The sequence below is a fragment of the Cervus canadensis genome, chromosome 6 (genome assembly GCF_019320065.1).
Source record: "Cervus canadensis isolate Bull #8, Minnesota chromosome 6, ASM1932006v1, whole genome shotgun sequence".
Lineage (NCBI taxonomy): Eukaryota > Metazoa > Chordata > Mammalia > Artiodactyla > Cervidae > Cervus > Cervus canadensis.
Window position 1 is genome coordinate 85,862,966 of NC_057391.1, and position 25,395 is coordinate 85,888,360.

The 25,395-nt window shown below is 37.0% G+C and overlaps 1 protein-coding gene across 2 annotated transcripts in view; it reads right to left on the bottom strand.

Moving 5' to 3' along the window:
• The window catches only part of DIO2 (iodothyronine deiodinase 2), a 252,774-nt gene that overhangs the window by 26,983 nt on the left and 200,396 nt on the right, over positions 1-25,395 (bottom strand). For both annotated transcript variants that reach the window (XM_043472688.1, XM_043472690.1), the window contains exon 4: positions 17,373-17,475. In XM_043472688.1, coding sequence (XP_043328623.1) covers positions 17,373-17,436 — 64 coding nt within the window. In that variant the 5' untranslated portion in view covers positions 17,437-17,475. The remainder of the gene's footprint in view (positions 1-17,372; positions 17,476-25,395) is intronic.

Below are 25,395 nucleotides of genomic sequence, written 5' to 3' on the forward strand. Positions count from 1 at the left end.
TAAAGGAAGAATTCTTGCTGTTGTTCAGTCGCTAATTCCTGTCTGACTCTTTTGCAACCCCATGGACTGTAGCCCACCAGTCTACCTGAGTCTCCTGCACTGGCAGGCAGATTCTATACTGGTGGCCACCAGGGAAACCCTAAAGGAAGAATTAGTCAATTCTGTGTGGGGTAGGGATGTTCCAGGTGTCTCAGTGGTAAAGAATCTGCAGGAGACATGGGTTCAGTACCTGGTTGGGAAGTCCCCTGGAGAAGGAAATGGCTACCCAATACAGTATTCTTGCCTGGAGAAGCCCATGGATAGAGGAGCCTGGCAGACTACAGTCCATGGGGTAACAAAGAGTCAGACAGAAATGAGCAACTGAGCACACATAAACATGTGGGATAAGTCAGGAAAGAGGTAATAAAGAAAATACACAGGCCCCACTAAATATAGTTCTGCAAAACTGAATTTAGAAACACAGTGCTTGTTAATGGAGCAAGCTTTAAACAATGTTTTCATATACATCTGTGTTTATAACATTTTATCATTAATCTCTATTAAAGGAACTCACATAGAATTTTTTTTCACCCTGGAACATAAGCTGTATGTGTGTGTGTATGTGTTAGTGACTCTGTTGTGTCTACCTCTTCGAGACCCCATAGACCACGGCCCACCAGGCTCCTCTGTCCGTGGAATTCTCTAGGCAAGAATACTGGAGTGGACTGCCATTCCCTTCTTCAGAGGATCTTCCTGACCCTGGGATTGAACCAGGGTCTCCTGCACTGTAGCCAGAGTCTCTACCATCTGAACCACCGGGGAAAGTTATTTAGAAATAAATAAGGTTCTTCTGATAAACAATAGAGTTGTTATAGCTACACAAAATGAAAACGTTTGCCCAAAACTCTTTGGACAGATCCTATCAGTAACAACAAGAAACAAGGATCTGGGTATACCCTGTCTGTTTTTCAACTGAAAGGAAGTTACTATGTACAAGTTCAATCTTAACACCTTAGTGTTATGACTTTGCCATGGAGGCTGGGAAGCCCTTGGCAGAGCCGTTCACATCTAGTTAAAGAATACATCAATGACAGCGATAGCAGAGACAAGATCAATTCCAGTTCTCCATGGCCATTTTACATGATTTCAAGGCAGTCGTCCTATTTTTAGGTTCTCCAGGTACCTCACTGGGTTTCCCAGGTGGCGCTAGTGGTAAAGAACCTGTCCGCCAATGCAGGAGCCGCGGGTTCAATCCCTGGTTTGGGAAGATCCCCTGGAGGGGGGCATGGCAACCCACTCCAGTACTCTTGCCTGGAGAATCCCATGGACAGAGGAGCCTGGGGGGCTACCGTCCATGGGGTCACAAACATGACTGAAGCCGCTTAACACACACCGAGATACTACACCAAGGAAGCTGCTAAAGCATATTGAGATTCCAAATTAGTGACTATCAAAACAGTATGGGCCTTTAAACTGCTACAGACGGGAAAAAAATGGGTCCAGTAACTCAGAATGACTTTAATCCAAATTTTCATTCCTTCTGTTCTCTTCAGTCTATACCTTAGCATATCCCTCTTGCTTCTTTATTTGTGATTTTTATTACCTTTGACCTCTCATGACAATTCACCCTGACAGTGTAGAGAAAGCAGAGTTAGAAACATTAGAGATGTTTACTTGGGAAAATTTATGAGCTAGTCAAAGAAAAATGCAGAAATCAAGATTTTATGGAAATAGGAAATATTGTGGAATGCAGGGGACTTCCCAGGCGGTGCTAGCGGTAAAGAACCCACCTGCCTATGCAGGACACCTAAGAGATGAAGGTTTGATCCCTAAGTTGGGGAGATCCCCTGGAGGAGGGCATGGCAACCCACTTCAGTATTCTTGCCTAGAGAATCCCATGGACAGAGGAGCCTGGTGGGCTACAGTCCACGGGGTCAAACAGAGTTGGATGCGACTGAAGCGACTTAGCATGCATGCACACACATGAAATCCAGAACCTGTCGTATTGGTGCACAATGAACATTCTTACTTCCATATTTAAAATATAAACTCCTGCTGGGTAATAGTTAAGTCCTGGGATTTGAAAACACTATTTATTAAGGGAAAATTCAACCATATGCACAACTCGAGTGATGAGAATAAGGGACCCTCATGTACCCGTCCACCAGTTTCCACAATATGAACTCATGACCAGTCTTGTTTCATCTCCACCCACTTTCTGGCTTCTCATGTAATTTTGAAGGAAATCAAAATTTTTGGTTCTCCAAAAACATCTACAATGTTTCTTTGCCTACAGAAAGTATCATATAAATTAACTAGCTAATTGATTTATTGTTTCATATCTACCTTCTAATCACTCTGACACATGTCAAGCCACTAAGAAAGAAATGGAAAACAGACATTCCTTCCCAGTATCTCTGAGCTTGAATCCCATCTTCATCTGAGTACCCTTGTGCTACAGTGATGGCTTTGGTATTAAAAAAAAGTGTACATAGACAATTAAAGCTATAACATTTTTCATTAATTCTTGAACCACAGTTATTTCCTTTTTTCATTCATTTTTTATTGTATGTAGTATACATGCTGACTCAGAGTAAGGTTGCTTTATAAATTAAGAGGTGGTCTCAATTTACTCATTTGCATCCACCCCAAAATGCAATGCATTAAAAAGGTATGACATGAAGTTGCCAACTAGGTCATAAGAATATGGCAATTCTGATAGAACAAAAGCTTACGATAAGAATTCAGGGAGGTGATCAATGGCAAGCTAATATATTTCTTGATGTGAAATTTCTAATGGCGAAGCTACCCTGATAAAAGAAAATAGGAAATTTAATATAAAAACAAACATCATATGAACTTTGTGAAATTTAACCTTGTGAAATCCACAGTAATAGATCTGTATGCCTAATTCTACAAAGTCATTCTCCAAACATTCCCAGAAGTTAATAAACTCTCCCACTAGAGATATGGCATCTTCTCAACTACTTAGCATTCCAGAACAATCTCCAGCCCCAAAAGTGATGAATGGATATTTTGTAGGGTTTTGTGGAAAATATAATACCTTTCTATTTCATACCATATAATACCATATACCGATCACTAAGAAGAGGGTGGTGGGGAGAAGGGAGAAGTATTTGCATCTATTTGACTCTCTGCATTTTCTCCTACAGGAAGTATAAAATTTAATCTGATGCTATGCCAAATAGTGTACTTGCATATGCATGTACATTAAATTTTGTAGGTGTGCTTTGCTATATTGGAAAACATATTCAAATAATAAATCTCAATAAATGAAAATGACTTTCCTTTTCTACAGTACATAAAAATGCCAGGGCAATCTGCTTTCCATGTTCAGACACCAAAGAGCTAAACATTGAGTGATATCCAACTTGATGAGACACATAAAAATGAAATAAAAATGAGTAAGAAGATAAACATTTAAAGAGATAAAAACTGTCAAACAGAAATGATTACAAAGTTTGTAACAATCTGCATTTTTCATTGTTTTCTATTTACCTAGTTTCTCCACTATGAATTTCTTTTGCTCATTTCCCTTCTTTTAATAATGTATGTTCCCATAATCACTGACACTAAAGTAAAGGATGTGAAAAAAGGCTTAGTTTATATTTTTCAGGAGAAATATAAGAAACTTGAAAATGCAAAATTTTCCCTATATACTTGAATGTTTCATCTAGCTACTTTCATTTAATAGCTCTGGAAAATTGAGCTTCTTTTTCACAGGAGTAGTTTACCTTGTACAATATGAAACCACCATATTCAACCTTTTATGACCTGCAAAAACAGCAATTTCATATTGTTTAACCTAATAGTATTTCAGATAGAAAAAGTCTACAGATTGCCATGTCTCTTGAGCTACACATGGTATTCCTTGGTAAAATGCACAGAAAAAAAAAGAAAGTATTATTTCCATTGGTGTACCCTTGTCATTGTTGAAATCTTGTTTTTTAAATCATAACATATTAATAACAAAAATAAATTAATATTATTTTTAGTCTAGTCAATCAATGACTCTGTCACTGGCCTAATGTAGCCCCTGAAAGGAATTAGGTCCTACCAATTAGTGTGTGTAGTAGGCATAGTAGTTTCTTCTTCAAAATGATGACACCTAAAATGTATGTGAGAACACAGAATGTCACAGTTTATAAGACCTAGTAAAACCTTTGACTGGGCTTCCCAGGTGGCTCAGTGGTAAAGAATCTGCCTGCCAATACAGGAGACATGGGTTTGATCCCTGGGTTGGGAATATCCCCTGAAGTAGGAAATGGCAACTCACTCTAGTATTCTTGCCTGGGAAATCCCATGGGCAGAGAAGCCTGACAGGCTGCAGTCCATGGGGTCACAAAGGAGGTGGACAGGACTTGGTGACTAAGCAACAAAACCTTTGACCAGAAAAGGTTTTGTACACATCATGCTGCTTTCTTATTAACACATTAGTTGTCCTTATTCTATAGTAATGGTGGGGAGGGAGGAAAGGATAGTCTAAAGTTTTAGAAGTACAAAGGCCAACCTGAATGAAGACTGATATTAAACAATTCAAGTTTTGTAAGGATGGTACTCAATTTAGCAGGAAAGCATATGTATTACAACTTAAAAGTTTGAGATTTTACTTACGTTCATAAAAAGTTGGAGAGGTGACTCAAATACTTTTAGAGTATCAGATAATTTCTTCTCTGGTCATATGGTCATCTCTACTACTCCTAATAAAGCTTTTATTATTAATGGAAACATTTGTAAGACTTGATTTCTGAGTTGCTGTCTCAGTTTTGGGGGGTAGCTTAGTCTGTCCTGATTGTAGACAATGTTCTATAAATTAGACAAAGCTGATCAAATATATTCTTTGGATACCAAGTCAAGACTCTACTTCATTAAATGTGTCAAGACAGAACAAAGTAATAGCAAAGAAATGTAGGGGTTTCCCAGGTGACTTGGGGTTAAAGAATATGCCTTCCAATACAGGACACATGAGAGACTCAGGTTTGCTCCCTTAGTCAGGAAGACCCCCTGCAGGAAGAAATGGCAACCCTCTCCAGTATCCGTGCCTGGAAAATCCTATGCACAGAGAAGCCTGGTGGGCTACAGTCCACCAAGTCACAAAGAGCTGGACACGACTGAGTGACCAAGCATGCATGTGTAAAGAAAGGTGGATTATATAATAGGCCACCAAGTAGGTGCCCAATTATCATCTCACTTAATCCTTCTTTTATGATAATATCAACACAGACAGCACCAACAAGTAATGACAGCTGAGACTTATTGAGACTTCTTAGTACTAGTCACTCCTCTAATTGTGGTAAGTCATTTAATCTTCAGAACAATCTTATTGGCCTACATACCAGTATTAAGCTCACTTTGTAAGAAAACCAAGGCTGAGAGAGGGGAAAGCAAATTGCCAAAGGCCATGCTCTTTGAATTACAAAACCGGAATGCTGGAAGTATTCTTGAAGCACTCTTGTCAGTTTCTCCCTCCATTTGTGTAGGAGGCTGGAAAAAACAACAAAGCAAAACAACCAAAACCTCACACCCCAAAATACTAAGTCTAAATCCTAATCCCTAGAATCCATACATGTTACCATATTTGGAAAAAAGGTCTTTGCGGATGTGACTACATTGTGGATTATCCGGGTGGGCTCTAAATGCCATGTCATGCATCCTCATAAAAGGGAAGCAGAGGGAGATTTCACACACACACACACACACGAAAAGGTATGACAAGACACAGCAAAATGCAACTTGAAGATGACAGCCTTGAAGATTAGAATGATGTGGTCACAAACCAAAGGATGTCGACTGGAAGAGAAAATGAAAGGATTCTTCCCTAAAGCCTCAAGAGGAGGCATGATCCTATCCACAGCTTAATTTTGACCCAGTGATTCTGAGTTCAGATTCCTGGCCTCCAGAATGGTAAGGGAAAAATTTCTATTGGCTAAAGCCAACTGATTTGTGATTATCCAATATAGCAGCTATAGGAAACTAATACAGGCTGCAATTAAAATAGCTGAACTGTTGAACGTAAGTTAAATGTTCCTATTTTTAGAAACTCTAGATTTAAAATGTTTTCCTCCAGTAACACACACATTTGACTATCTCACTCTTGGAAATATTCCCTTCTAATTTATAAATTATCCACTTCTTCTTGCTCTGCCTGCTACAGTAATAGGTGTTAGTTTATTTTTGTCCTTTATGGTAGTCCTCCATACTCATTAAATGGCTTCATATCACTTTTTAATTTTATAGAATGAATACTTCTCATTTATTTAGTCTCTTTATTACAGGACCAATTTCTAGTGTTATGATTATCTTTCTAATTTTCCTCTGAAATCTCACTATAGTTGCAAAACTCAGAAATGGTTCCATATTTGAAATAAACTAGATTTTGTTCAATATCTAAGCATAATGGAGAGATCTATGGAATGGGTTGAGTATAGTTGTGTGATTCAAATTTAATAATGGATCTTTATTTTTTTTAATAATGTATCTTTAAATTAAAATACTTTAAATAAATAAATAAAAAAAAAATAAAATAAAATACTTTTATTAATTGACTCAAAATTTCTGTAACATTAACAGTGATTACATATTCTATAGGCATGTTTATCAGTTCCACAAAATTGCTTCTAGTTATCCAAATAGGCTATCAAAAATTATTAGATAATAGCATCTGTGATTTCTAAACTGAGAATTTAATCCATCAGGTAGGATAACAAATTGATACAGCAAATATTTACTTAGTGGTGGTAGACAAGATTTTTGCATAATAGCAATACAGGGGACATAATGACTTCTAGTCAATTTATGAAAATTATAAAAATTACAGATACACTTATTTGTCCTAAGCTCAGAAAGGTTTTACACCAACCTGACTGATTACTCTGAAACCACAACTAGATTACTCCCTAATAGGATGGCCAACAGAGATGAAACTATCCACCCACCTACCAGATGCTTGGTTTCACTGTCTCATCTGACCTCCCAGTCAAAAATGTCTCGCATACTGCCAAATGTTCCCCGGGCAACAGAATTAATCCCAGTTGAAAAATACAGATTTAGAACAACCATAAATGATAACTAACATAACCACTTCCTAAAATGGGGTAACTTAAGAAACAGAGTGGGACTGCTGCCTTTCTACACCCATGTTGCTTTAAAGAAAATCATAATAATTATAAGACAAGCCAAGGACTCCCTTTGACACAAGGGATAGGCTTCTTTAAAAGAAAAATGGAGAGTTTATTTTTAACCAGACAATTTTGTGGCTGATCTCTAGCCCCCCCCAAAACAGCTTGCTCCTGTGCCATCTCTCATCATTGCTTCTTAGTTTAGTTTTCTGAGAATGAGGATTTTAAAGCCCGTCCTTGACTGACATGGATTACCCTGACATTCAGGGCAGGTGTGAACCCAGAGCAGTTCTATTCATATATGTATCTAGAGCACATGGAGGCAAGGTTCTTGCATTAGATATTAACAGTTTCATTAAGTTAAGTGGCCAACAGGCATATTCTTTTAATTCTCTAGGTGATTTACAAGTGGAGCTGAGGAGAAAAGGATTTAGTAAAAGGCCAGCTGAGATGCTCTCTCCCTGTTTCACCCCCAAATGGGAGCTCTGTTCTTTCTACAGCAGAAAAAAACAAAACTAATTGATGTGAGTCGAAAGATGCCCAATAGCAATAAGAGAGCATGATCTTTAGGAGAAATAGAAACTTATGAGGCAGATTTTCATCCTTTTACTTTCAAATAATAGAATAAATATGTAAGCCCAAAAAACTTAAATCCTTCAACAACAGATCTTTGTAAATATTTGTAGAAATGACACCACCTGAGCAGCTAGAACTCAAATAAGCTACTTGCACTGTGATTGCTCTTCAACTCATGTAATTAAAAAAATAATAATAATACCAGAAGTTACGTGATACTCTCTAGACATCTATCCTATTTGCATTAGGGTCAAAAAAATTCAGCTCTGCTTTCAGGACTGAATAATCCTCACAACCCCTAAAGATAGTCCATTGCAACCTTCCTCCTGTTAACCAAGTGAGGGCAAAGCTGAAGAGCTGGCTTTCATTTCTAATACCCTCAGCCAGCAATACCTTTCTGCCCATCCTACAAAGATAATGCATGTACAAACAAATATGGGCATGTGGTTATTATTATTTTTAATCAGGCATCACTTGTGAGAGTGTACAGGCAAAGCTGTTGTAACCTTCTTGTTCCCAGCATCACAACCACTCCCTTCAAAGGCAAAGGGTACAAGCTCTGCCCAACTCTTGTACCAGCAAGTCAAGGGCTTCTGCGGAGGATCTTTCACAGTCATACAAAAATGAGTACAACGAACTCTGTGGACTGAAAGTAATATGCAGCCAGTTCTTGTTGCCAGAAATATGCAGTCTTGCTCCTCCTTCCAATTAAGCGTTTTGCTCTTTTGATTGAGGGAGTTTCACTGGGTGAAGAAACCTACCCTTGAATTGTCATCTCTTAAGAGGAAGCTGACAGGGCTAATAGTTCGAGCACGGGGTGATTGATGAGACCATCCCAGCCTGAAAGGCTGGCAATCTTTGTCACTGTCAGGATCAGGTAAGCTGTTTCGCCTGCCAAAATTTCGGTCTTCCTCCCCGTCCTCCTATCCTGCCCCCAAAGAGAAAGGAGCACTACGGTTACTGGAAATAGAAGTCTCATGTGATTTGAGTGATTTGAAGTTTATTGACTTTGCAGATCCAAGGACTTTGGCTCACTAATGGGGACAATTATCTACCAATTTTTCTTAGTCAATAACGTGGCATAAGGGAAAATACAAGTTTTATGAGGTTCAAAGTTTCTGTAATTTGGGAAGGTCCTCTCTAAGGAAAAAAATGCATAGTTACAAACAAAAACTTGGGTACAAATGTTAGGAGCTATTCGGAATGTTGAAAAGACATCAAAACAAATTACAAATTTTAAGAGGCTGAGAAATACCACAAGCATTGGAAAATGCAGTATTCTTCACTAATTAACTACCTGATACATTTCTTATATTTTGTGACTGCATTTTTTTTATCATCTCTTCATAATATAACAATACTGTCATACAATTTTCTATAGAGAATAAATTGTCTTTTCTGTAAATTTGCAAAGAGGAAAAAAACTTCTTACTATTGATCAGATTTTTTTAGCTTTATAAGTCATTAAAGTCAATGTAGTGCTCGCTTCGGCAGCACATATATAAGTCATTAAAGTCAATGTAAAAGGAACGTCAATTTTTCTATTATATGAGAGTTGTAAGGCTAGGACTTCCAGTGATGAGTTTATGATTTATATATTTCTAATCCTATTTTTCCTTCAAAACCACTTCTCCTAGTCCTCTGGTCCTGTACCTTATTGGCATAGCATCAACTGATTGGTCATGGAGGAAAGCATTCCGACGTGCAAGCCCACATCAGATCAGCCAGTAAATAATTTAGTGATACACAAGTGACTGCAAATAATATAAACACATACCATTAAGGGCTTCCCTAGTGGCCCAGCATTAAACAATCTGCCTGTCAGTGCACGAGATGTGAGTTTGATCCCTGGGTCAGAAGATCCCCTGGAGAAGGAAATAACAATCCACTCCAGTATTCTTGTCTGGAAAATTCCATGGACCGTGGAGTCTGGCAGGCTGCAGTCCATGGGTCTCAAAGAGTTGGACACAACTGAGCAGCTAAACAACATGTTCTATTAAACTGAACTAAATGCATTACTACTAAAAGCATCTGCTACTATCCAAACCACCAAATACAAATAGTATAAAAGAATAAAAGTTGGGATGTAAAGAGACAGTTGTTTTAACCAGATGTGGTTAAAATACCTCCCTTGTGTAAATTTTACAAAACTATAAGACTATATAAACACATTGCAAGTAAGGGGCCTGAGGTTTAGCTTCATTAACATACCATAAATCTGCCTTGGGGAGAACTGTAAAGGCATTCTCCACACATTCTCATCTCTATTTTGTTTTTCCCTACATACTTCGCAACCGCTTATACCACAAAACGACTGGCAAGAAAGTCAGTTATATAGCTTACATCAAGTAAATTTGTAATGTTATAATGACTATATTAATTATAAAAGGAAGACACCAGGAGGATTCAACCACACGTTCATCAAATACACAGGATCTCAAGAATAGGGAAAAGTAGAGACACAGACACAAAGTAGTTGAAGAAATTAGTACACAAAGACAACTTTATTCTGCACACATTGATTCAACTGCAGGTCTTACGTCCCTGTCACTCCAAGTACTCTATGTTAAGAGATAAAAATATGATGGCAATTTGGACCTTGCCCTCTGAGGAGTTTTCATCTTAAAGATATGTGTGTAATCAAATTCACATGTATGAAAGACATTCCTATTTAAAAATGCATGAAATCATGAAAACAACTATAAGGAAAGATAGGTAAATATCTCTTTTGGAGGTGAATAATTAAAGCAAATAATGGAAGAATTCACAAGGGAAAATAAATAGATTTAAATATACCTTTGTTTACAAACTACTATGAACCAAATTAAGACAAATAATTGATTGAGAATAAAGCCCAATAAATTTATTGTAAATAGAGGCTAAATATAACTTCCCTATAAGAGTTATCCAAATTAACTGAGAAGATTTCTATTAATCCAGTAGAAAAACAGGCAAGAGACATGAATAGACAATGTAAGAAAAATGTGACCAAAACAAATGCATAAACATATATTTAAAAGAAATATAAATTAAATCACTTCATGATATTATTTTTCACCTATAAAATTACAAATATTTTTTTAAGACAGAAATTAATCCTGGTGAGAGTATGTTAAGAAAGCAACTCTAACATGTTGCAAAGAAGTTCTCAATTGGATCAAATATTGTGGTCTATTGAGTAATGGATCCAAAAGATATCTAGGTCAAAAATGAATAATTATTTCTACTTTTAAAAGTATCTTAAGAAAACTCAAAGAAAGACAAATGCCATATGATGTCACTCTTATGTGAAATCTAAAATCTGACCAAACAGACTTATCTAGGAAACAGAAGTAGATGCACGTAGAGAACAGACATGTGGTTGCCAAGAGTGGGTGAGGCTGGAGGAGCAATGGATTGAGAGTGTGCACTTAGCAGGTGCAGACCACTATATATATGTACATAGTACACACCTTTTCCCTCATCAAGCAGACAGGAGGAGAAGCAGATCATTTTGAAATAATTGGGCACTGAGCTGAGTGAGAGTTGCGCTGCCACTTTAAACAAAGGTGTGAGCTCTTCTGTGTTCCTAATGAACCTCTCCATCTTGCAGAATTTGGCTTCTAAGTATTGAGACACAGAAATAGTGTTTATTGAGTATTTCAGTCCCAGTCTCCCTGCTATATAACCCTAGAGATGGTCCTGTGGAGAAATATGGCAGAGAAAAGACAGTTCTGCATTAGGACTCATCCAAATTCCGAGTATCTATGCCATCCATCTATGGAAAGCTTCTGATTTCTCTTTCCCGCAGCAGGGTCTGCCGGTCTGTATTGAAACCTCAGCCCATGATCAGACTTGATAAAAGCCCCCAGAGAGAAAGGTGCTTGCCAAATTTTCCCATCTAGAAGGTCTCTTCAGTCTCTGGAAACTGATTCCTCTAGACCTCTACACACAATTATCTGATGGCTTTTATATATAATTGATACATATATAATATATATATATAATTTTAATTCATTCAGGTTTTTCTAGTTGTTGCAGAAGAAGCAATGTTCTGTCACCACCTTATGTATCTTAAAGAAAAGTAGAAATTCTTATAGCTATAAAATATTTTAGTTCACTTAAATCTTTCCATTTAGAATATTCCATATATAGATGATGTTATAAATAAATTATATAAATATTTAAGGAAGAAATAATGCCAATCTTGAATAAATTATTCAAGAAAATAATAAAAAAAACACTTTGCAACTCATTTTTTGAGGTACCATAACCTTGATATCAAATCTTTTAAGGAAAGAAATAATTGTAATTGCAACATATATATATATATATATATATATAAGTTATTTGAAAGAAACACCAAAATAATATATCACAACCAATTGGGTTTATTTCAGCAAAGTGAGGTTTATCATTTCAAAACTTATCAATATAACTTCCAACATTAATTGAAAAAAGAATAAAATCATATGGATACCTCATATGTGATAGGAGAAAATAAATGCAGAGAAAATTTTTAATAAAATTCAACAATTCATAATAAAAGCTCATTGTAAACAAGGAATAGAAGAAAACTTCTTTAATCTGATAAAAAGTTATTTGAAAAAATTACAGCAAATCCACTACATAATAGTGACATGTTGAAAGCTTTCCCTCTCTTATCAGTAACAAAACAAGGATTCCCACTGTCACCAATTTAATAAAGATATATGAGAACTAGCAAAGAAGAAAACAACTCATAGGACTGTGTACACAAAATATCAAAAAGAGTCTACAGACTGGGTACAAAGTCAATATATAAAAATTAGTGGTATTTTTCTAAACATCAATGAATAGAAAATGAAATTTTAAATGATATCATCTAAAACAGCATCCAAATACACTACATTTCTAGGAATCAATCTAAGGAAATATGCAAAGCATTTTCACATAGAAAAAACAGAAAATATTATGGAAAAAAAGTAAGCAGTATCCAAATGAGGCAGCAAATATTTCTGTAAAGGATCCTATAATAAATATTTTAACCTTTACAGGCTAGATAGTCTCTGTCACAGTTAGCCAACTCTGCCCTGTAATGCCAATTCAGAAATAGATAATATGTGAATAGGCAGGTGTGGCTGTGTGCCAGTAAAACTTTATTTGTAAAAACGGGCTGAGAACTGTATTTAGACCATGGGGTGTAGTTCATCGCCCCCTGATTTAAATAATCAGAGGAATAAAGTAAGTTAATACATAATGAAGATATAATAAAATATCTGTTCTCCTTAAATTGATCTTTCCATTTAAATCTCTCCACAGTCAAAATTCAGGAAGTGGGGTTTTGTTGCTGCTGTTGTTATTTTGTTGTGAGTTTTTGTGTAGACATTGGCAAACTAATTCTAAAATAAAGTAAAAATGTAAATGGCAAAAGTTTGCGGAGAAAATCTTGAGGAACAGAATTAAGGTACTTTAACAAATGCCGAGATGTATTCTAAAATCCAGTAATTAAGAGAGCTTGGGGAAAAAAAGAAGAGAGAGCTTGGTATTGCCAACAGAGTAGATGCCTAGACTAACAGAACATGACAGACAGTCCATCAACACATGTGCACTTACATAAATATACATAAAGCTTGTTCATGACAAAGGTAGCAATGCAAAGCAGTGGAGAAATAATAATAATAATGGTCATTTTCCAATCAATTATTCTGGGTCTAGATATTGTAAAAGGAAATATGCTTCATTTTATATAGAAAAATCAGTAAGTATATTGTAGATCCAAAGGTGAAAGATAAAACAATGAAGCCTCCAGAAGAAACTATGGGAGAAAGTCTTCTATACTTTGAGGTAAGCAAAAATTTCTTAACTAGAACACATGAGGCACTAATGTGAAAGGGAAAGACATTTGAATTTAGAACTTCTATTTATTAAAGGAGACTTTAAGAGAGAAAAAGGTAAATAACTGGTTGGGAAAATATATTTATAGGGACTTGGTACACAAAAGAAGACATCTGAATGAAAAGAAGCTTAACATTCTGACACTTCAGGAAAATGTAAATCCAAACCCCAAGAAGATGTCAACATGTACCAGTTGGAGTGGGGAAAATAAGACCGGGAAAAGTAAGTGGTGATGAGAATGTGAGACACCGAGAATTCCCAGAGACTTCTGGTGGGTTCTAAAAGTTGGTTATAAGTATGTCCTATTAACCAATTCCATCTTAAGGCCTTTTTCAAAGAAAACACATGTACACATACACAAAAATGTTCATAGAAGCCCTATTCATGCTTATCTCATTCTGGAAAGAGTTCAAATGCTAATCAACACTAGAGTGAACAAATAATTGTGGCATATTCATTCAATGGACCACTGCACAATAATGAAAATGAATAAACCACCATCCCACATACAATGTGAATATATCTCACAAATGTAACATGGAACAAAATAACTTGCCAGACACAAAAGACTACATATTTCACTTAAATAAATGTTTAAAAAACATGCAAAACAAACTATATAATACTCTAAGTCAGAAGAGAAATGTTTGGAGAGGGGGAGAAGATATTCATAGAGAAAGCATTTGAGGGTCATCTAGTTGTTTGCAATAACCTGCTTCTTAATGTGAGTGACAGTTACATAGATAGTTCCTTCTGTGATTATTCTCCTAGCTATGTACTAAACTTTTACTTATTCAGGTAAGTGAATAATGTTTCTCTAATGCACAGAACAATGACTAGGTGAATAAGCACCAATATAACCATGCTCATTTCTGGATGCTGAAGTTATAGATTATTTAATTTTTATTTGGACCATTGCACTGTTAATTTCCTCTTTTTAAAAATAATGGAATCCTACATTCATCTATACTAGGGAAAAAATCAACATGATTTTTAAAATTAAAAAATGATGACTTCAAGTTGGTCAGGAATGAACGCCAAAAGGATGTAAAAACCATGAATAAATATGGATAATAACCAACGGAAAGGCACAGATTTGCGCATAAAGAAAATCCTGCATATAGCTTTGCTTTGAGGAAGTTGAAGTAGCAAAACAGACAAGTCAATCACAGGTGAAAATTCAATCAAGGCTGAAGGTATAGATTTAGGTCTTATCACCAAAGACATGAGAGTTCAGTCTGAGAACAGAAAAATTTAAGGGAAAGTGATAGGGAAATATGGATTGTAAATCTACATGCCAATTTTTATCGTACATCAAAAGGTTTTGATCCTGAGTAGACTGACTATTTAGAGAGAAGTCTTTACTTTTGGATATCTCCATTTTAATGTCTTTTTTAACTACTGGGGTGTTTCTACATTACCTAGCACATTGCCTCATATATGGTAGCTTTAAATAGTATTTGTTTAATCAAGTGACTGCTTATCAAATCTGATGATACATAATGAGAAAGAAAAGCACATAGATGTCAGAATGAGGACTGAAAAGATCTCAACAAGCTAGAACAAAGTAATCAAGTTCCAGGTTAACAATAGAGGTAAATGTCAAGTCCCAAACATGGTTTGTTGTTGTTGTTGTTGTTTTTAATTAACCTCACAAGTATAGGATGAGAAAATCTTATTGCATATACTTTGTATGAAAAAGACTTACAGGTGTGAAATGATGAGGAGTCCAATTTAAATAAATGAGGTGTACAGGGCTTCAAAAACCTAGGTCAGTTTTAGGCTATGTCAATAAATGTAGTGTCCCAAACAAGTTAATAGTCCCATCAGACAGTTCACTGGCCAGAACAAATTGGAATGTTGTACTCAGTTCTGGCTGCGTGTCTAGGGGAAGGTAGCCAAAATGGTGATGTGCTGGAAACATGATTTAAGGATGGTTGACTTTTGGACAAGAAGAAACCTAAAGAGAGACAACCGTCTTGGAGTACTTAAAAAGCTGTCATGTATAAGAAGGATTTGATTTTCGATTGAAACTTTATAGACCAAATAAAGAATAAGTGCTGAATACTTCAGCTTCACGTAAAGAAATAGTTTATAAAATAGACATGTCCAAAATTATTTATGAGAACACTCTGTCACTGAAACTTTTTTTTATTATCATGTTGAAACATTTCATAAAATGGTACATTAAATAAATCTCAACAATTCAAACAATGATAATATAAAATCTCATGTATTTAGCACTAAAGGGTAAGGGGAAAAAATGACATTAGTTTAAAAGTCCTAGTGGAATAGAAATATCTTGAATTCATAGATATCATATCTTTGTTTTTCTTGTAGTTTTATCACTTATGGAGGTTTTTCTTAAATAACATATTTTTAGTATTTAACTTTATAAGAATTAATCATTTGTCAAAGATAAGGTGTCCATAGGTTCGTGGATTTATCTCTGGGCTTTCTATTCTGTTCCATTGATCTATATTTCTGTCTTTGTGCCAGTACCATACTGTCTTGATGACTGTGGCTTTGTAGTAGAGTCTGAAGTCAGGGCAGGTTTGATTCCTCCAGTTCCATTCTTCTTTCTCTTGCTCAGAAGCTGTGGTACATAACACCATGGAATATTACTCAGCCATTAAAAAGAATTCATTTGAACCAGTTCTAATGAGATGGATGAAACTGGAGCCCCTTATACAGAGTGAAGTAAGCCAGAAAGATAAAGAAATTACAGCATACTAACACATATATATGGAATTTAGAAAGATGGTAACGATAACCCTATATGCAAAACAGAAAAAGAGACACAGAAATACAGAACAGACTTTTGAACTCTGTGGGAGAATGTGAGGGTGGGATATTTCAAAAGAACAGCATGTATACTATCTATGGTGAAACAGATCACCAGCCCAGGTGGGATGCATGAGACAAGTGCTCCGGCCTGGTGCACTGGGAAGACCCAGAGGAATCGGGTGGAGAGGGAGGTGGGAGGGGGGATCGGGATGGGAATACTGTAAATCCATGGCTGATTCATATCAATGTATGACAAAACCCACTGGAAAAAAAAAAAAAAAAAAAAAAAAAAAAAAAAAAAAAAAGAAAAAGAATTAATCATGTGGTATATAGTACTCTTTTTTTTTTTTTTTTTTGCCTTCACATGTTTTTTTTCCCTAACATGAAGTTTTGCTGTTTATCCACACTGATGCTAATGCTTCTGCATATACACAGGGATGGATCATGTGTTTTCACTACTGAATAGCACTCTGTTTGTATGGATACATTGTTTCGTCGCTAAGTCATGTCTCACTCTTTTGGGACCGTGGACTGTAGCCCTCCAGGCTCCTCTGTTCATGGGATTTCCCAGGCAAGAATACTGGAGTGGGTTGCCGTTTCCTTCTCCAGGGGATCTTCCCGACCCAGGGATTGAACACACATCTAAGGAATCTCCAGGCAGATTTTTCACCACTGAGCCACCAGGAAAGCCCTCGGGATACATCAGAATGTATTAACCCATTGATGTACATTTTTTTTAATGCACAGCCCTACTAATAACATGCTTAACTCATCATGTTCCTCTGTAGGCATCAGAAAGTGCAAGAGAGTTAGTCCTTGTTGAGTCCATCCTTGAACACTGGTAGACAGAAGTATGCGGATAAATGCTTCTCCCTGTCCTACCCTGGGAGGACATTTCTGAGATGGATTTCACAAGCTCCTCAGAACTCTCGTGACCAGATCAATAACACAGACTTATACCTTGGGCTTTCATTCCTTTCTTAGTTATCCCCACATGTGTCACAACTGCCACGTGGAATCAGGTTCTCAACTTACCTTGCTGTCCTTGTTCAGTCCTTAAGTCACGTCTGTCTCTTTGCCGCCCCATGGACTGCAGCATGCCAGGCTTCCCTGTCTTTCACTGTCTCCTGGAGTTTACCTAACCGCACAAAAACCCTTGTTTTAGGCTCTGATTCTGAAGAAGCCCAGACTAAGACAGTATTTTCAAATTATATTATCTGCTTGTCACCAATGTATAGGGATACAACTTTTAAAATATTAATAGCAATTTTATCATTTGAATTTTAAATGATTAGTGCTATATATACATTATTCATTTTAATTCTCACAGACTATAATATAGTTATTATACCTAACAATAAACTTTAGTATATGGCTTTTATACCCAGCAATGATGCTAAATTCATGTTAACTGTAATAAAATTTCTATAGAACCTTCAGAATTTTCTGTGCAAACAATTTTTGACTTTATCTTGATATGAAAGGGAATGCTTTCAAATATTTCACAGTTAAAATGATGCTTCCTATAGGATTTTGTAGCTCCTTGCATTAGAATAAGGAAAGTATCTTTTATTGCCAGTTTGTTCAGAGTTCTTATTTAAAATGGATATTAAGTTTCACCAAATGCTGTTTTAAACCTATTGAGTGATGTGATATTTGACTTTCTCTACTCTGTTAATGTGATCATTTATTTAACTGATATTAGACTATCATTAAGGTAAACCTATTTTAGTCATGATTGTATCTTTTATACATCACTTGATTTCATTTGCTATTATTTTATGTCTGTGTTTAATAATGAGATTGCCCTAGTACTTTTTAATACTTTCGCCTGGTATTCAGTATCAAGGTAATATTAGTCTCTTTAGATTACCTGGAGAATGATCTTTTTGTCTTCAAGAGTTTATAAAGTTTAGAATTATCTTTTCATTAAAAATTTAGTGTAACTTATATAACACCATCTGATCATGATTTTTCCTTTGTGAGAAAAATTTTAAATCCTAATGAAACTTTTAAAATGATTATATAATTAGTTGTACACTGAATTCCTGGGGTCAGTTTCAGAAGTTGCATTTTCCTATAGTTTATTTACTTCACCTAGGATTTCAAATATTCTGCCATAGGTTATTTATAATAGCTCTTAATTTGCATAACATCTGTCCCTTTTTCATTTCTAATATTGTTTATTTGTAATTTCCACCCATTTTTTCTTAATTAACGTTGTCAGAATTTCATCTAATTCATTAGTATTTTTCAAAAAATGAACTTCTGGTTTTGTTGATTTTTACCATCTTTCCTCGTTTTCGGGCTTCCCAGGTGGTGCTAGTGGTAAAGATCCCACCTGCCAATGCAGAAGACTAAGAAACACGGGATCAATCCCTAGGTCAGGAAAACCCCCTGGAGAAGGGCATGGCAACCCACTCCAGTATTACTTGCCTGGAGAATCTCATGGACAGAGGAACCTGGTGGGCTATGATCCATAGGGTCACAGAGTTGGACACAACTGAAGTGACTTTGTATATGATCAGATGACATGGCATTTATGCTGTCAATCCTTTGAAATTCGTTGTGACTAATTTTATGTTACAGCACAGGGTCAGTTCTCATATGTTTCATATGTGCTTGAAACGAATACTTTTTATCCAGCTGATGGGTACAAAGCTCCATATAGGTAAATTAGAACAGGCGTTCTGATTTTCCGGTTTAAATTTTCTACACAAGTAGATATAAAAGTATCTGAGTTAACTTGTGCTATCAAAGACTAAAAGAAATATCACCAGCATTGATGGTGTTTTGTAGTATATTTCCTGCAATTTTATTAATCTTTGATTTAAATTTTTTGAGGTAATGATGTATATATACAACTTGAAGTTGTGAAAGTGAAAGTTGCTCAGTCGTGTCCAACTCTTTGTGACCCCATGGACTATACAGTCAGTGGAATTCTCTAGGCCAAGATACTGGAGTGGGTAGCCTTTCCCTTCTCCAGGGGATATTCCCAACCCAGGGATTGAACCCAGGTCTCCTGCATTGCAGGCAGTTTCTTTACCAGGGGAGCCACAGCCTTGAGAATGTTTTAATTTTGATAAACTTAGCCTTTCCTCATTTTCAGTGCTTCTCAAAATCACAAATAATTTTTTTTCCTTTGTCTTTACTTTGCATGTTATTGATACCAATATAGCAACTTTTAGGGGGTTATATTTGACTTGAAATCCAAGGAGGGTGCATGGCAAGCCCAAGTCCACATAGATAATTCACAGAAGTAGAACCAAGACCTACACTTCCTGACTCCCAGTCCAGGACTCTTTCTATGTGTCCTAGTAGAATGACCATGATGTGGTACAAAGTGCAGGAGAAAGTCAAAATGGAATGAATGATATGTGCCACAGAGTAATGGGGAATAACAGGCACAGCTATAAAGGATCACTGGGGGACAAATAAAGTCAGGCACAAAGCTTGGATTTTTTGTAAAGGTTGTCATAACAAAACAGGATTTAAGGAAGCCTATAATTTTAGTGATATACAGGGGATTGAGAGAGAGAAAGAAAGAAATTAAACTGTTTAGGAAAGACTCTGAGAGTGTCTTTGTCCTCCACAAATTCCAAATAATGTAGTAAGAACATGAATCAAGATCATGGGAATAAAGAGGAAATAAAGACAGATTCAAGAGCCACTGTATAAAATAATTAGCACACCAAAGTGACTTAATGAATTTTGGAAATAAAAGGAATTGTACGGTCAAAGATGCTACCTCATTTATATCTGTAGTGCCCCGACAACTTTATTATTCCTTTGCTTAGAAACCACAGAGTTGAGAAACAGTAGTTGCCCTAGAAAAGGAGAGGAAATAATGAGTTTTCTCCCCATGCTGTAAATCTGATATTTCCATACACAGCTGGAAGTATAGGACTTAAAACAGATCCAGATATGAAGACATTTTTTGGTGATGCTGATGATGAAGGGAAATACTTATTAATACAAAGAAATAATAACTGAATCTTTGGATTAGCTTCTGTGCTTCCTCAAGGCTATCTGTTTCTTAAATACCACATATCACTTATTGCCAAAATTTTTAAATTAAAAATTGCTGTAATTTATTACTGCTATCTTCTAAAAATTGATATCAAGGATAATGACATCATGAATGAACTTCTGGACAACACAGAAAGCCTTCTTGGACAACTACTGTACTCCAGGTCACTTTCAAACTCAACTGTATTAAAAAGCAAAGTTTACTGCTGCAGACCTTTACAATTTCTTTTAGACTTCCCCTTAAAAGTATTGACAGAGCTCAAGCCGATTTAATTCACAACCATTAAGATCAAAGCATTCAGTGGTACATCTGCTTGCGTAATTATCAGTAATGCCAGAAAACAGCTTTGTGAATTTGGTCACAGTGAACTCTGAGGGAATAAGCAGCTGGAAAGCCTATGAGAGCTTTGTCCCCAAAGTTAAAAAAAAGGAGAAACTGTACTCAATCCAGTGAATTTTTTCAGTGAGTTTGGTTTTGTCTTTTGTTTCTCCAACTGGATATAATAAAAAATGTCTGAGATGTTGCCACATAATATGATCTTCGTGGAGGGGTCAAAACTAGTGTTTTAGGCCAGTTCATGAGGCCTGAGTTCAACTCTGGAAGTGTGTAAGTTCCAAAAGATTCTAACAAACTCACTGGAAAAGCCAGAATTTGTCCATAGATTATTTATGTTGAGTTCCTCCACTGGTAGAACAAAGAAGCCCTGAAGGAATCAGGTGGTTGTCTGAGCATCAACTAAAATACTTAGAAGCTCTGAAATCTCAAATTCAAATCCCCATGAGGCCCACTTAGTCTTTGTGCTCCAAGGTTGATTCATGGAGTATAATGCTGCCTGCAATAGGAGGCTTTAGCCATAAGACTTTTATATCAATAAAGTACACACAGGACAAGGAGGGCAACAGAGGATGAGATGGCTGGATGGCATCACCGACTCAATGGACATGAATTTGAGCAAACTCCAGGAGATGGTGAAGGACAGGAAAGCCGGGTATGCCACAGTCCATGGGGCTGCAAAGAGTTGGACACAACTTAGCAACTGAACAACAACACAGAGAACTTTGGTTTTGCAGATCCCATGCTATTTTTTATATCAGGAGAGGTTGGCCTTAGTGTTTGCAGCCAAAATTTCTGGGACTCAGCTGAAATTCTGGAGTCATTGAGAACTTGGCTACAAATATGTAATTTCAGAAAAATAGTAAAAGACATTTTTAAATATGAAATCTCAAAACATATTATATATCTAGAGTAAATAAAGTGCTCTGAAAAGTGTCACCCTACATTAGAACTAGAAGAGTCTATGTTGGCCAAGTTTTCACCTTCAAACTCCATGTAGTAGAACCATAAAGCAGTTCTAAAAATTTCCAAGTTTCAGTCAATATAAGGTTCTCTAAAGCTTCTTGGGAAAAAAAGAGTTTCTTTGTTCATTTCACCGAGAAACCTGCTACCTGTCTGTCTTAAGGCACAATCTCCTGCCTCTCTCTCCATTTTCATTCGAGAATAAATGGGGCATGAATGAGACCCATGGAAGGTCTTTAAAGTCAGTCGTTCTGTCTGTCTGTCTGTCTGACTCTCCTTCTCACCCTCTTAGTCTCTGTCTCTGCACTTCCATGTGTAGCTGTTCCTGCTCCTTAGATCAGCCTTTCCCACATTCTCTTTTAGATAAATCCTAAGGATCCTTTAGCCCTCAGTTGAGCTGTCATCTCCTTCAGAAACCTCTGGAAATTCTAATTGTCTTTCTCTCACTCTAATTTCTCCTCTGCTTTAACCAGATTTGAACCTTCTTAATTTTCATAGTAATGTTTGCTTCTTTCTATCTTAACACTTATCTATATGCCTCTTCAAATCTAGACTGCATTAATTGTACCTTATTTGTACTCCCAGCACCTGGTCTAAGTTTAATAAATGTTTGTTAATAAGTGTATAATGGAGCTCTGATAAACTAATTTTTCACTCTTTGTCAGAGATACAAAGCAAATGTACATCTCTTCTTTTGAAGTTGCTAACTAATTACTTTCATTCATGAATCCATTGAAGATATTTATTGTAAAACTTTTATGTCTGGCACTTTAGGCACTGAAGACAGAGTGATGAACAAGCCCCAAATTGTCCCACTTCTCTGGAGCTTATATTCTAGTGGGAGAGGCATAAAATAAAGCAAACCAAAGCAAAAAAACAAAAAAAGTTAATCTACAATATGATGTCAGTTAGTGTCATGTGTTATGAAGAAAAGTCATTCAGAGCCAAGGATAGAAAGTCAATGTGGAAACTTCCCTGGTAGTCCAGTGGCCAAGAGTCCACCCGGCGATGCAGGGAACGCAGGTTACATCCCTGGTCAGGGAACTAAGATCCCACATGCTGCGGAGCAACACCACAGCCCCAATGCTCCAGAGCCCACGCCCCATAAATAGAGAGTCCACGTGTCCCAACTACTGAGCCGAGAGACTCAGAGAGTGTGTGCACAAGGAAAGATCCCGCATGACAGGATCAAGATACCCGCACTGCAACACGGTGAAAAGACAACCTTCAGAAAGGGAGAGAATAACAGCAAAGGAAGCAACTGACAAAGTGCTAATCACCAAAATACACAAGCAGCTCATGAAGCTCAATACCAGAAAAACAAACAACCCCATCAAAAAGTGGACAGAAGACCTAAACAGACATTTCTCCAAAGAAGACATACTGATGGCTAATAATCACATGAAAAGATGTTCAACAGCACTCAGTATTAGAGAAATGCAAATCAAAATTATAATGGGGCCTCACCTCACACCAGTCAGAAACAGTTCAGTTCAGTTCAGTCACTCAGTCGTGTCTGACTCTTTGCCACCCCATGAGCCACAGCATGCCAGGCCTCCCTGTCTATCACCAACTCCCAGAGTTTACTCAAACTCATGTCCATTGAGTTGGTGATGCCATCCAACCATCTCATCCTCTGTCATCCCTTTCTCCTCCTGCCTTCAATCTTTCCCAGCATCAGGGGCTTTTCAAATGAGTCAGTTCTTCACATCAGGTGGCCAAAGTATTGGAGTTTCAGCATCGGTCTTTCCAATGAATATTCAGGAGTGACTTCCTTTAGGATGTACTGGTTGGATCTCCTTGCAATCCAAGGGACTCTCAAGAGTCATCTCCAACACCACAGTTCAAAAGCATCAATTCTTTGGCACTCAGCTTTCTTTATAGTCCAACTCTTACATCCATACATGACTAATGGAAACACCATAGCTTTGACTAAACAGACCTTTGTTGGTAAAGTAATGTCTCTGCTTTTTAACATGCTGTCTAGGTTGGTCATAACTTCTCTTCCAAGGAGCAAACATCTTTTACTTTCATGGCTGCAGCCACTATCTGCAGTGATTTTGGAGCCCAAAAAAATAAAGTCTCTCATTGTTTCCATTGTTTCCCCATCTATTTGCCCTGAAGTGAAGTGATGGGACCGGATGCCATGATCTTAGTTTTCTGAATGATGAGTTTTAAGCCAACTTTTTCACTCTCCTCTTTCACTTTCATCAACTGGCTCTTTAGTTCCTCTTCGCTTTCTGCCATAAGGGTGGTGTCATCTGCATATCTGAGCGTATTGATATTTCTCCCAGCAATCTTGATTCCAGCTTGTACTTCACCCAGGCTGGCATTTCGCATGATGTACTCTGCATATAAGTTAAATAAGCAGGGTGACAATATACAGCCTTGATGTACTCCTTTCCCTATTTGGAACCAGCCTGTTGTTCCATGTCCAGTTCTAACTAGGACTTCTTGATCTGCATACAGATTTCTAGGGAGGCAGGTAGCCATCATTAAAAAATCTACAAAAAATAAATGCTGGAGAGGGTGTGGAGAAAAGGGAATCTTCTTGCACTGTTGGTGGGAAAGTAAATTGGTACAGCCACTATGGAGAACAGTATGGAGATTCCTTTAAAAACTAGCAATACAACTACCACATGACCCAACAACCCCACTACTGGCCATATACCCTGAGGAAATCATAATTGAAAAAGACACATGTACCCCAGTGTTCACTGCAGCACTATTTACAATAGCTAGGACCTGGAAGCAAATGTCCATCAATGGATGAATGGATAAAGATGTGTTCTTTATCCATAACAAAGTAATATTTCATAAACAATGGAATATTGTACAAAGTAATATTGTTTCTAGAATATTACTCAGCCATAAAAGGAACACATTTGAATCAGTTCTAATGAGATGGATGAACCTAGAACCTATTATACAGAGTAAGTCAGAAAGACAAAAACAAATGTCATATACTAACACACGTATATGAAATCTAGAAAGATGGCAGCAATGAATATCTGTAGGGCTGCAATGGAGACACAGACATGGAGAACAGACTCGTGGACACAGTAGGGGAAGGAGAGGGAGGTACTGATTAAGAGAGTAACACTGAAACATATATATTATATGATCAACATAGATAGCCAGTGGGAAGTTGCTGTATGATGCAAGGAGCTCAAACCCAGTGTTCTGTGCCAACCTAGAGGTGCGGAATGTGGTGGGAGGTGGGAGTTTCTAGAGGGAGGGGGACATATGTGTACCTGTGGCTGATTCGTGTTGATACATGCAGAAACACAATACTGTAAAGCAATTATTCTCCAATTAAAAATAAGCATATTCATTTTAAAAAGACCACAAAACAAAAAAAAATTTTTTTAAAGAAAGTGAATATGTGTGGGCAGCGGGTGGGGAGCAGGAGCAGGGCTTAAGGAAACCTTTTTGGATGTGAGTAAGATGAGTGAGTGAATGAGAGCGCACCTTGGAAGGCAGAGTGCTTCAGTTCCGGGAACAGGAAGTGCCAAGATTCTGATACCTAAGCGCGTTTGACGAAAGAGAACAGCAAGGAGGCGGTGTGGCTAGGGCAGAGCGAAGGCAGAGTGTAAGAAATTGATCCAAAGATGAGCAGAATTCTGACCATGCCGAGGTCTGTAGGCTCTTAAGGACTTTGCAGGGACGCATATAATACAACTGTGAAGGGGGCCCCCCAAGGGCATTGACAAGAGTTTTAGAGGGAGCACT